The sequence below is a fragment of the Gossypium hirsutum genome, chromosome A07, assembly GCF_007990345.1.
Source record: "Gossypium hirsutum isolate 1008001.06 chromosome A07, Gossypium_hirsutum_v2.1, whole genome shotgun sequence".
In the NCBI taxonomy this organism is placed as follows: domain Eukaryota; kingdom Viridiplantae; phylum Streptophyta; class Magnoliopsida; order Malvales; family Malvaceae; genus Gossypium; species Gossypium hirsutum.
In genome coordinates, this window is record NC_053430.1 from 23,343,876 (window position 1) to 23,355,972 (window position 12,097).

General features: G+C 31.6%; 2 protein-coding genes and 1 long non-coding RNA gene across 3 annotated transcripts; 2 read left to right on the forward strand and 1 right to left on the reverse strand.

Moving 5' to 3' along the window:
• Positions 1 to 1,483: 1,483 nt before the first annotated feature.
• Positions 1,484 to 3,706, forward strand: LOC107953236 (tubulin beta-6 chain). The gene is made up of 4 exons (XM_041117788.1): positions 1,484 to 1,605; positions 1,695 to 2,114; positions 2,461 to 2,730; positions 2,840 to 3,706. The coding sequence occupies exons 2-4, from the start codon at positions 1,721 to 1,723 to the stop codon at positions 3,010 to 3,012; spliced, it is 837 nt and encodes a 278-aa protein (XP_040973722.1). The 5' UTR covers positions 1,484 to 1,605; positions 1,695 to 1,720; the 3' UTR covers positions 3,013 to 3,706.
• Positions 3,052 to 3,519, forward strand: LOC121203683 (tubulin beta-1 chain-like). Its single transcript, XM_041074120.1, has one exon. It carries the CDS (start codon positions 3,052 to 3,054, stop codon positions 3,517 to 3,519), a length of 468 nt encoding a protein of 155 aa, XP_040930054.1.
• Positions 3,707 to 5,290: 1,584 nt separating the features above from the next.
• LOC107953237 (uncharacterized) lies at positions 5,291 to 7,455 on the reverse strand. Its single transcript, XR_001699130.2, has 2 exons — positions 7,303 to 7,455; positions 5,291 to 5,805 (listed from the first exon to the last, which is right to left on the reverse strand). It is a non-coding gene; the product is annotated as an uncharacterized lncRNA (long non-coding RNA).
• Positions 7,456 to 12,097: the final 4,642 nt, after the last annotated feature.

A 12,097-nucleotide genomic window follows, 5' to 3' on the forward strand; every position in this document is an offset into this window, starting at 1 on the left:
AATATGATCCTATTTTATCTCATAGTAACCATTACATCTTCTTTCATGAAAAATCAATCAATATCAATTAGTAATCAAGTTATCCATTACAAAGATTGATGACATGTGGCCATGTTTACTTTTCATCAACCATGAATGTGAATTAGAGGAAATCATTTATCCATGTTCTGGGGTATGAATTCCACTATTGTGAATGACTATATACTACAAAAATCGTACATCCAGCGCACCGGCTTTTGGTTCCTTATTTATTTGAACTCAGGCTTTTACTTGCATCAAAGTGTACGAGTTATGCATACATAGTCCGTCATCCACTTAGGATTTAGGTACGTCACACTATGAACGTCACAAGTGAATAAATCCATAAACGGATTCAAAATTTATTCTACTTCGGTCCTATCTGATGTATTGTCAGTCCAATTAATTACATCTATGTCTCCATTTTTTGGGAGTCATCCGCTCCGATGCCCAAGGCAAGACATCTCTCCAATTGAACTGGATAGACGACATATTAGTCTTTCAATCGATTTGCTCATTTCTGATTAGACTAAAGACATGTTTAAGTTTTTCTACTAATACAAGTTGTCTTTCCGTACTACGATTTGACCACGTAATACCGCTTAGTATTAGTTAAACATTTGACAACCAATGAGCAATATTTACTCCTATTTTGCTTTGCGTGCAAAAACCATGTGAGGACATTTATACAAAGCACGTTAATGTAATCAATGAATTTGTTTTATTAACCAATATATTCAAAAAAATTACAAGTGTATATTGACGAAAATACTACACTTAAAACACCAGAACCAACAATGATTCCAATAAAATGTGATTACTGATAATGCGATTGTTGAAAAAGTTATTTTGCAATGTTTGATATACATTGAAAAGTATTGATTAAAATATCAAGAAAATCTAATTATCAGGTTTGATTCACTAATTATTTTATTAAGAATATAATTGTAATTTACAAATTTACCTTTATTAAATAAAAATAATATTCATGTATTTAATATTTTACAATAAACTTAATTAATAATAGATTTTTGGATTTAATATTTAATAATATTTTAATTGGATATAAAATTATTTCAAAATTATTTTACATATATTTTTCTAAATATAACAATGCATATATAAAATCCTACCTATATAAAATTTGTTTTGCAAAGAATACTATAATACAATTGAAATTTCAATTAATATAGAAATGATAAAACATAAAAAGATAAATATAATATGTAAACAATATATTATATAGTTAATTAAATGTGTATATCGAAAATAAAATAAAAAAATAAATTTCTAAGCATCAATTGATATAACAAAAAAGTTGGTAGTAAAAAAAAGTAATAATTTTTTTTTATCTTTAATAGATTAATACCTAAAGCAAAATAAAATAAAATAAAAAATTATCTTTAATATGTTATTAACTTTTCAAATTGGGTATATATCCAAATTGGAAAATAGTTTTGTTTTTGTGAATAGGAGATGTTGGATATGAAGAGACCAAATTGCCCTCTCCCCCTTAATATAAATCCTCGCATGATATCTCCCCAAATAAATCACCATCCCTCCGTCTCTACCCGCATTCGTCCCGCCGTATGATTTCAATCACTAGATTTGTTTTTTCTTTGTTACTAGATTATTCTTTTTTTGAATTTTTAGTTACCATTTCTTGATTTTCGCAGGGATTTAACAAGTTTTCAAACGAAAAATGAGGGAAATCCTTCACGTACAAGGCGGGCAATGCGGGAACCAGATCGGATCCAAGTTCTGGGAAGTGGTTTGCGACGAGCACGGCATTGACCCTACCGGACGTTACACCGGAAACTCCAGTCTACAATTGGAGCGCGTTAATGTTTACTACAATGACGCTTCTTGTGGAAGGTTTGTCCCACGCGCCGTGCTCATGGATCTTGAGCCCGGGACCGTGGATAGTGTGAGAACCGGGCCTTATGGTCAGATCTTTAGGCCCGATAACTTTGTCTTCGGCCAATCTGGAGCTGGTAATAATTGGGCTAAGGGGCATTATACTGAAGGAGCTGAGCTTATTGACTCTGTTCTTGATGTTGTCAGAAAGGAAGCTGAGAATTGTGATTGTCTCCAAGGTATAAATTTCTTAGTTTTTAACATCTTTTTCTCATTTAATATTGATTCTTTCAATGGAATTGCTGTAGACTTTTTCTATGTATCTGTTTAACGTTCTCAGTTCGTTTGATTGTATAAAAAGAAAAATAAAACAAAATTGGATTAGTATTATGTTAACAGACCAAAAGTCATTTATGGAGCATTCTAAACATATTTTGGTGATGGATAATGTAGCGATGCAAATAAAGTTTGCCATGTAGATCTTTAATTTTTGAAGGGAAATTTTTAAATTTAAACACTAAAGGCTCTAGATTTTTACAGGAATTAACGTTGGTTAAATATAAGATTATTTGTTTGTGTGAATAGGTTTTCAAGTTTGCCACTCTCTTGGAGGGGGAACTGGTTCGGGTATGGGTACTCTGTTGATTTCTAAGATCAGAGAAGAATACCCTCATAGAATGATGCTCACGTTCTCAGTCTTCCCATCACCAAAGGTTTCAGATACTGTGGTTGAGCCATATAATGCCACCCTTTCTGTTCATCAGCTTGTCGAAAATGCGGATGAGTGTATGGTGTTGGACAATGAAGCTTTGTATGATATCTGTTTCAGGACTCTCAAGTTAACTACTCCTAGCTGTGAGTTTCTATTGTTCAACTTCATTTTTTAGTATATGATTGTCTATTCCCATGCTACATTGCCACAAGGTCATTTACTAAAGTAACTTTCATTTGTCGATTGTAACAGTTGGTGATTTGAACCATCTAATCTCTGCAACCATGAGTGGTGTGACATGCTGCCTTAGGTTCCCTGGCCAGCTCAATTCTGACCTCCGGAAACTTGCTGTCAACCTCATTCCTTTCCCTCGGCTCCACTTTTTTATGGTTGGATTTGCTCCTCTCACCTCACGGGGATCATAGCAGTATCGTTCTCTAACTGTCCCAGAACTCACTCAGCAGATGTGGGATGCTAAGAACACGATGTGTGCTGCAGACCCTCGACATGGTCGTTACCTCACGGCCTCAGCCATGTTCAGGGGTAAGATGAGCACCAAAGAGGTTGATGAGCAAATGATTAACGTTCAAAACAAGAACTCATCCTACTTCGTTGAGTGGATTCCAAACAATGTCAAGTCCAGTGTTTGTGATATTCCTCCTCGGGCCCTGTCTATGGCATCTACCTTTGTTGGCAACTCAACCTCCATTCAGGAGATGTTCAGGCGAGTGAGTGAGCAATTCACTGCTATGTTCAGGAGGAAGGCTTTCTTGCACTGGTACACTGGTGAAGGGATGGATGAAATGGAATTCACTGAGGCTGAGAGCAACATGAATGACCTTGTTTCTGAATATCAACAATATCAGGATGCAACAGCTGAGGATGAACTTGAATACGAGGATGAAGACGAGGAAGGTGTTCATGAGATGTAAAGGTGGTATGCTACTTGATACTATGTCATGTGGTAATGCCTCCTTATACTAGAGAGCGAAGTTTGGCGATTATGTGCTGTTTTGTGTAGTTTAATATATGTGAAAAGCTTGTGTGTATTACTCGTTACGTTTGCATTCCAGCCTTGTTCTATTGGTTTTCAATAATGAAAATTAGTAGTATTGGCTATATCTGTTTGGTTCTTGGTATTACGTATTTCTTTTATATTTGGTTCTAACAAGAAAAAGAAAAGGTTGAGGTACCAAGGTTTTATTTTATTTTATTTTATTTTATTATAAAATAGATTTAATAATTTGACTAAAGGAAGTATCAATTTGGAAAAAAAAAGAGTTCAAATATAGAAAAGGAAAAATTTATAATTTAGATATTAATTTATGAATTAAGGCTTTTAAAAACATATTTATAACTTTTTTATTTAAAAAAAAAACACTTTCCTATCTAAACATTTTATAAATTAAAATTTTCTAATGGTAATATTTGAATAACCCTTAGGTTGAGATGGATTAAAGGAGCTCCTCCACTAGTAACTTTTGACATTAAGGGTCCGTTTGTTTGTCAATAAAATATTTTCCGGAAAATGATTTCTAGAAAATGATTTACTTTTATGATATTTGGATGAATCTGTGTAAAATATTTTCTATTGTTTGGCAGATTTCCTGAAAATAATTTTTGGAAAAGCTGTTTTAAATTAAACAAATATGTATTTAAGAATTTATTATCTTTTCATTGTTTAATTGAGTTTATTATATATATTAATAAATTTATATTTAATATCAAGCATGTACAAGTTGCCAAGTTCTTATATTACTCTAAAAAAGTTAGACAAAAAAAATTTAAACCATTATATAGGAACCATTGCCATGTTTAGGGATTTAACTTGGACAAAACAAAAATTCAAGCCTTAAAACAAAAATAATTGCTTAGTTCAAATCTCAATGTAAGAACAATTGCCTAACTTAGTGGATCAATAATAAATTCAAGCCCCAATGTAGTTAGGGGTGAGCAAAATCTAATTCGGTTCGAAAAACTCGATAAAATTTTCAAATTTTAAATTAAATAGTTCGAGTTATTTGAGTTAATCAAGTTATTTGGGTCAACTCGAATAAAAAAATAAGTTTTTCGGTTTAACTCGAATGTGAATTACATAATTCGAGTTATCCGAAAATCTGAATAAGAAAAGGCAAAACTACGTTATTTTGATAAATGTTTACCTTTTCAAAAGTTAAAAGTCAAAACCATTAAGTTAAAAGGTAAAACTATTTTGTTTTGATAAATGTTTACTGATTAAGTTAAAAGGCAAAACCATTATATTGTTTATGTTGTTAAATAATTATATCGTTTATGTTGTTAAATAATTTTATACTTCGTTTTCTAGTTAAATAATCAGTTCATGTAAGCGCAACATTGAGTACAAATAATAGGATTCGTTAACTCGACTCGACTTGACTCGAAATTTTTTTGACTCGATTCGATCCGATTCGAAAAAATTCAAATTGAGTTCGGTTGCTAAAATAGGATTCGTCAACTCGACTAACTCGAAATTTTTTGACTCGATCCGACTCGACTCGATCGAATGCTCACCCCTAAATGTGGTATCAATTACCAAATTCAAGTCCCAAAAAATGATACACCATCAAATTTATTAGAAAACTTGTGAAATAAAGTTAGCAATTTCTTTTACTAAAGCGTCCTAGTTGCCTTTGAGAAACAAAAACCCTAGACAATAAAGTTCAAACATTGCAAGCCAACTCATTGAAGTAAACAATGTGTGATAGTAAATTAAAGAAAATTCAACTTCAACCAGTCAGATGTGGCCTAGGCTACTCAAATGAAAAAACAATATCCAATCAACAAACTGACAGATGTTCACTACCAAAAATTTTAGAACTATAAACCACATTAATTCTCTTTTCATTGCAATGAAAGAACTTAAACAAGTTAGGCTTTGATGCCTTGTAAGTGGTCTTCAGCTTCTTGGTAGGCGACCTTACCTTAGTGAACACCAATGGGAACTTGATTTTGGAGTTATGGAGCTGCTTGATGCTATCTCTCTTGCATAGCTTGGCTGGGATAGTTGCAGTCTTGATAATCTGGATACATGGGAACCGAACTCTGTTGCAAGAAGCCATCTCAGTGTACTTCTGTTCAATAGCTCCATTTAAAGTAGTGTCACGGTATTACTTGTACATGTTATGATAACCAGTACGGCTTTGGTAGTAGAGCAATATACCATAATTCTTGATCTTGGTAGGGTTCTTCTCAAATATCTGCAGAGAAATTTGATTTAGATACCAAGCATTAAAAAGAATATCAAAGAATGCATCAAAATTTGTGTTGCCTTGGGTGTACAGATAATCAATATGCAATCACTAACTACAACATTTTTTAAAACCAGTAGCCATTTCCTAGGCTGCAACTGCCCAAACCTTGTTGGAAAACTAGCTGCCCAAACCTTGTTGCTTCAGTAAAGTAATAGCAAAACCAGCTGCCTAAACTTGCAAAGGATGAGCCCTTTTCACCTTGTTGGAAAGCATACAATAAGCAGTTGACAATCAAAAACCAGGAAAAAGTAGCCAAAGCTTTCGACAAAATACTTTTTAAACCAAACCAAGAAGATGCACTTTGATGGTTGCTGTTTGAAAATATGATTTTGAAAAAGAAAAATGAAAAAAAACGTCATTTGTCTCGTCTTTCTTCTAACACCATGTTTTTAAAATTGACATTTTAACTTTTCATAGCAGTAGTTAACAACAATGCTAAAAGCTTAAAATTCCCAAACCATAATTTTTCAAAGCAATATTTTCCAAATGCACTTTTTTTTAGACCAAACTTTTTTACAACTGTAGCCATAATGCTAAGCTAAGCAACAATAAAGGTTGGACTAAACTGATAGATATATTACGCAAGATTTGATTTTGCAATGACAAAAGCCAACTCAAAGAAATCAACTAGAATATTTACAGGTTTGATTTATTTACTTACTAATTACTTTTTTTCTTATTTTAATAAAGCAACACTTCCAAATTCATGAACAAGTCATTAGACCTGCTTATTTGCAGCTGAAAAACGACCATGAGAAGCAAAATATTCTTTTGGAAGCCTATCAAGCTTGAACCTTTCAAAAAAGAACAAAAACCAACAGTTTCCTTTATTTTCTTTCACTTTCTCAGCAATCAAATAGAAAACTACTATGTTAAATCAAAAACCAAGAGAAAAGGCAATTACAAAACAGATCACCAGCATTCATAACCGAAATAAGCACATTCATTCATAAAAATGTCCAGTAATTAAAATCTAGGTTACTTACTTCACTACTCCCTCTCTCTCAGTTTCATTAAAAACTTTAATCTAGGTTTTTTGATGACCATTTCAAGATCCTTTCAGTCCTCTCAAACTAACCACACTGACTACTCATAATTGCTGCGACTCAGCTATGGCCTCTCAAACCCACATATCTCTCAATTTCAAGATTGGTGTTATTGGTTGGGGCTCTCAGGTACCAAACCAAACCCCTAGAATTTTATTTTTATCATTTTATTTTTATCAACAATGAAAAGAACAAAGATTAGAGATTTTTGAAATCGATCGATTTCAATTTCTAGATTATTTTCGGTATTTCTCTTTTCTAAAAATTTGAGTTTGAGAATCCCTAAATCATTCAAGTTTCTTCCCTAGCTAAAGAAATAGAGGAAAGAATAAAATTTCAGGCATAAAATCTTTAGAGAAGTAAGGAACAAGAAGAAAAAAAGAGCTTTTGTTCATACCTTAAGCCAAGACCCAACGAAGAGAAATGGTATAATCCTGAGAAAGAAAGAAACAGAGGAAATGAAACAACAGCCTGAGAAAATGATATATGCGACGGACTAGAAAATGAAGAACATAAGAAGTAAAAGAAATGAATAAAGGAATAAGGAGAGATTTTTACCTAGATGGAGGGACTCGAAAATGTCTTACAGAAATGAAATTGGTAAGACAATTTCCTTAAAACGTAAGACATTTTACCCGTGTCTTGGAAATCATTTTCCAAATGGAAAATGTTTTCAAGCAACCAAACACTGGAAAATCAGGAAAATATTTTCCTGGTAAACAAACGCACCCTAAGTATGAAACATGTAAAAATTAACATTTGTTATAAAGGATGATTACAATGCTTTATCAAGGACCTAAGGAAGGAAAATGAGTACACAATCTTCTTGTTAAAAATAATGGGACAAAACCTTTAATTGATTAAAGGGAAATAGTATAACTTGTTTTTAGACTCCCATGATAGCAACTTTACATTACATCTTTGAGTCGACGCATTCCAATCTTGTGTAATAGTCTTTTAAATGTTAAAGTTGGCAATGCCTTAGTAAAACAATCTGCTAAATTCTGACTAGAATGAATTTGTTGAACATTTATATTACCTCTTTTTTCAAGATCATGGGTGAAGAATAATTTTGGTGAAATATATTTTGTTCTGTCATCTTTGATATAGCCACCTTTCAATTGAGCGATCCATGCTGCATTATCTTCATATAAGATAGTTGACATCTTTTCCTGTAAAAGCAAATTACATATTTTCTGGATATGTTGGGTCAATAACCTTAGCCCAACACACTTTCGACTTGCCTCATGCATTACAATTATTTCTGCATGATTTGAAGAAGCAGCAGCTAATGTTTGCTTAGTTGAACGCCATGATATAGTAATATCTCCACATGTAAATAAATATCCTATTTGAGATCTACCTTTATATAGATCCGATAAGTATACAGCATCAGCATAGCTGACTAATAGGGATTTTAAATCATTTGAATAAAATAACCTCATATCAATAGTCCCTCTGAGATATCTAAATACATGTTTATTTCCATTCCAATGTCTACATGTTGGAGAAGAACAGAATCTTGCTAACAAGTTTACAGCGAAAGATATATCAGGTCTTGTGTTGTTTGCAAGATACACCAATGCCCTTATAGCACTTAAATATAGTACTTCAGGACCAAGAAACTTTTCACCATCTCGTAAGGATGAAATTTTTCTTTACTCACATCTAATGATCGTACAATCATTGGAGTACTTAATGGGTGTGCTTTATCCATGTAAAATTTCTTTAATATCTTTTTTCGTATTAGTTAATTGATGAACATGAATTCTATCTTTTAAATGCTCGATTTGTAAGCCAAGAAAAAACTTTATTTTTTGAAGATCTTTCTTCTCAAATTCTTTCTTTAAACAATTTACTGTATTTTGGAGCTCTTCAGGAGTTCTAATAATATTTAGATCATCAACATAAATAACAATTATCACAAAATTTGATCCAAACCTTTTTATAAAGACACATGGACAAATTGGATCATTTTTGTAACCTTCTTTTAACAAGTATTCACTAAGACGATTGTACCAGATACGTCTAGATTATTTTAATCCATATAAAATTTTCTTTAATCTAATTGAACAATTTTCCCGAGAAACTCTATATCTTTCAGGGATTTTCATATAAATTTCACTATCAAGTGTGCCATACAAATAGGATGTAACAACATCCATTAGATGCACGTCAAGTTTTTCATGTACTGCAAGAATAATAAGATATCTAAACGTGATTTCATCCACCACAGGAGAATATGTCTCTTCATAATCAATGTCGGGTCTTTGCGAAAATCATTGTGCTACAAGTTATGCTTTATATTTATGACTTCATTTTTTTCATTTCGTTTTTGCACAAATACCCATTTATATCCTACCGGCTTTACACCTTTAAGAGTTTGGACTACAGGTCCAAAATCCTCACGTTTAGAAAGTGAATTCAATTATGCTTAAATTGCATCTCTCTACTTTGGGAAATCTTTTCTATTTCTATAATCATTAATAGATTTAGGCTTAGGATCATCATCTTCTTTTTCTACTTCAATAGCAAAATTATATACAAAATTGTTGTCGATAACTATATTTTTCCGATTCCATCTTTTCCCCGAATTAACATAACGTATCAAGATCTCTTCGTTATCATCATTTTTAGGTACTTAAATCCCTTCTGGGGTTTTATGATTATAATTAGTTATATCTTTGGCCTCTTCTTGGGAATTTGTCTCTATAATATAATCACCTTAAGTATTTGCTTCTTTCCTTTTACGAGAACTTTTATCTTTGAAACCAACCGGTCTTCCACGCTTCAGGCATTGATTACTTTCTTTTGCACTAATAGTTTGTCCTATTTGGATATCAATTAGTATTGTAGCATTTTCAGCTGGTATGTGAGATTTTGTAATTCTCTTTAGGTCAGTAAATGAATCTGGCAGTTGATTGGCAATGTTTTGCAAATGTATGATCTTTTGAACTTTTTGTTCACATTGACTTGTACAAGGATCTAATTGAGATAATGATGATCCATTCCATGTAATTTCTTTTACCAACTGTATTTTCTCTCCCTCTAATGTTGGGAATATTGTTTCATTAAAGTGACAATCAACAAATCGTGCAGTAAATAAATCTTCAGCTACCGGTTCAACTTACTTAATTATAGAAGGAGATTCATAACCAACATATATTCCCAACCTCCTCTGAGGACCTATATTTGTTCGTTGTGTTGGAGCAATTGGAACATATATTGCACATCCAAAAATTCTAAGATGAGAAATATTTGGCTCCTGACCAAAAACCAATTGTAATGGGGAGTATTTATTATAACTTGTTAGCCTGATGCGCATAAGTGCTGCTGTATGCAAAATAGCATATCCCAAAGCTGTAATAGGGAGCTTTGTTCTCATAAGTAATAGCCAAACTATTAGTTAGAGACGTTTGATAAACGATTCAACTAAACCATTTTGTGTGTGAACATGAGCTACAGGATGTTCAACTTTTATCCCAATTGACATGCAATAATCATTAAAAGCTTGAGATATAAACTCACCAGCATTATCAAGACGGATAGTTTTTATTGCATAATCTGGAAATTGTACTCTTAATCGAATTATTTGAGCAAGTAGCCTCGTAAACGTCAGGTTGCGAGTCGATAATAAACATACATGTGACCATCTACTAGATGCATCTATCAATATCATAAAATATCTAAATGGTCTACATGGTAGATGAATACACCCACATATATCACCTTGAATACGTTCTAAAAATGCGGGAGATTCAACCTCAACTTTAGCTGGTGATGGTCTAATAATCAGTTTGCCTTGAGAACAAGCATCACAAGAGAAATCTTTGAATTCAAGAATGTTTTGGTTCTTTAATGGGTGTCCAATTGAATTCTCAATTATTTTTCGCATCCTAATAGATCTGGGATGGCCTAACCGGTCATGCCAAATAGTAAAAATATGTGGTTCAACAAACTTCTGGTTTGTAGTAACGTGTGCCTCAATTTCACTAATATGTGTATAATATAAACTTGATGAAAAAGCAGGTAGTCTTTCCAAAACATATTTCTTTTCATATTCAACCTTTGTAATATATAGATATTCAATATTTTTCTCATTCATTGTCTCAATATGATATCCATTAATACGAATATTTTTAAAACTCAATAAATTTCTTTGAGACTTAGTGGAAAATAAAACATTATCAATGACAAATTTTGTACCTTTAAGTAATAATAAAATTGTTCTTCCGGAACCTTCAATAAATTTTAAACTACTCGAGGTTGTATTAATATGAGCATCACTTATTATTAAATGAGAAAAATATTTTCTCTTTGAGTATCTTATGTGTTGTAGCACTATTAATAAGACATATGTCTCCATTGATTTCAGATCCAACAAAATTTTGTTGATCATTTGTATTCTTAAGTCGATAAAGAAATTAAATTCAACTCCTTCCAAGAACTTTAAGCAAATCGCTGCACAAGTTTGAATCCCTTTTTTTTCATCAATTTTGGGTAGCCAAGCAACCAATTTGAATGCTAGGTTAGGAAAATAAATAAAATAATTCAATAAGGGATTAGAAAAGGATAGCAAACAATTGAGGTATGGGTTTCAATTTTTTTTTTGGGAGGGGTTATCAAATGAAAAATAAGAACGAGGTAGGTTTAGAAAAAAAATTGAGAATCGTGCTAATAATGTGTTATAAAATAAAGAGAGATAGAAAGAATAAAGAACAAAGAAAATATGAAAGCAATAGGTAATGAACTTTATTAATTAAAAGGGATGATTACAATGCTTCATCAAAGTCTCTATTTATAGGGATAAAAAATATAAAAGAAATAGAGATCTGATTCTAATAACTATTAGAATTTAAAGTATATCAAAATTTTATGTTTATCATGATAAACATCCGCTTAATAAGATATTCATGACAACATTAACCTAAAAAATATTTTTAAAAAGTCAATATTTTTAATTTCTTATTTTAAATTTATAATTAGACAATTTTTTTATTGAAATATAATTACACCAGTTTACTCATTTATATAATTTTTTTATAAGATTAATACTTTAGCAGATTTTGTATAAAAGATATATATTTATCAAATTAATCATTAAATTTAACAGTGATCACACATTTTTAAATAAATGTGATATCTATATTGTATAAAAAAATCAATATATAATAAATGGTTTAAAGTGTGAT

What these genes read in the sequence shown, in the direction of transcription:
- LOC121203683 (XM_041074120.1), top strand. Translation starts at nt 3,052, where the DNA reads ATGTGGGATGCTAAGAACACGATGTGTGCTGCAGACCCTCGACATGGT.
- LOC107953236 (XM_041117788.1), top strand. Translation starts at nt 1,721, where the DNA reads ATGAGGGAAATCCTTCACGTACAAGGCGGGCAATGCGGGAACCAGATC. An exon ending in GAATTGTGATTGTCTCCAAG is followed by an intron (nt 2,115 to 2,460) that starts GTATAAATTTCT and finishes TTGTGTGAATAG; the next exon opens with GTTTTCAAGTTTGCCACTCT. An exon ending in CAAGTTAACTACTCCTAGCT is followed by an intron (nt 2,731 to 2,839) that starts GTGAGTTTCTAT and finishes CGATTGTAACAG; the next exon opens with TTGGTGATTTGAACCATCTA.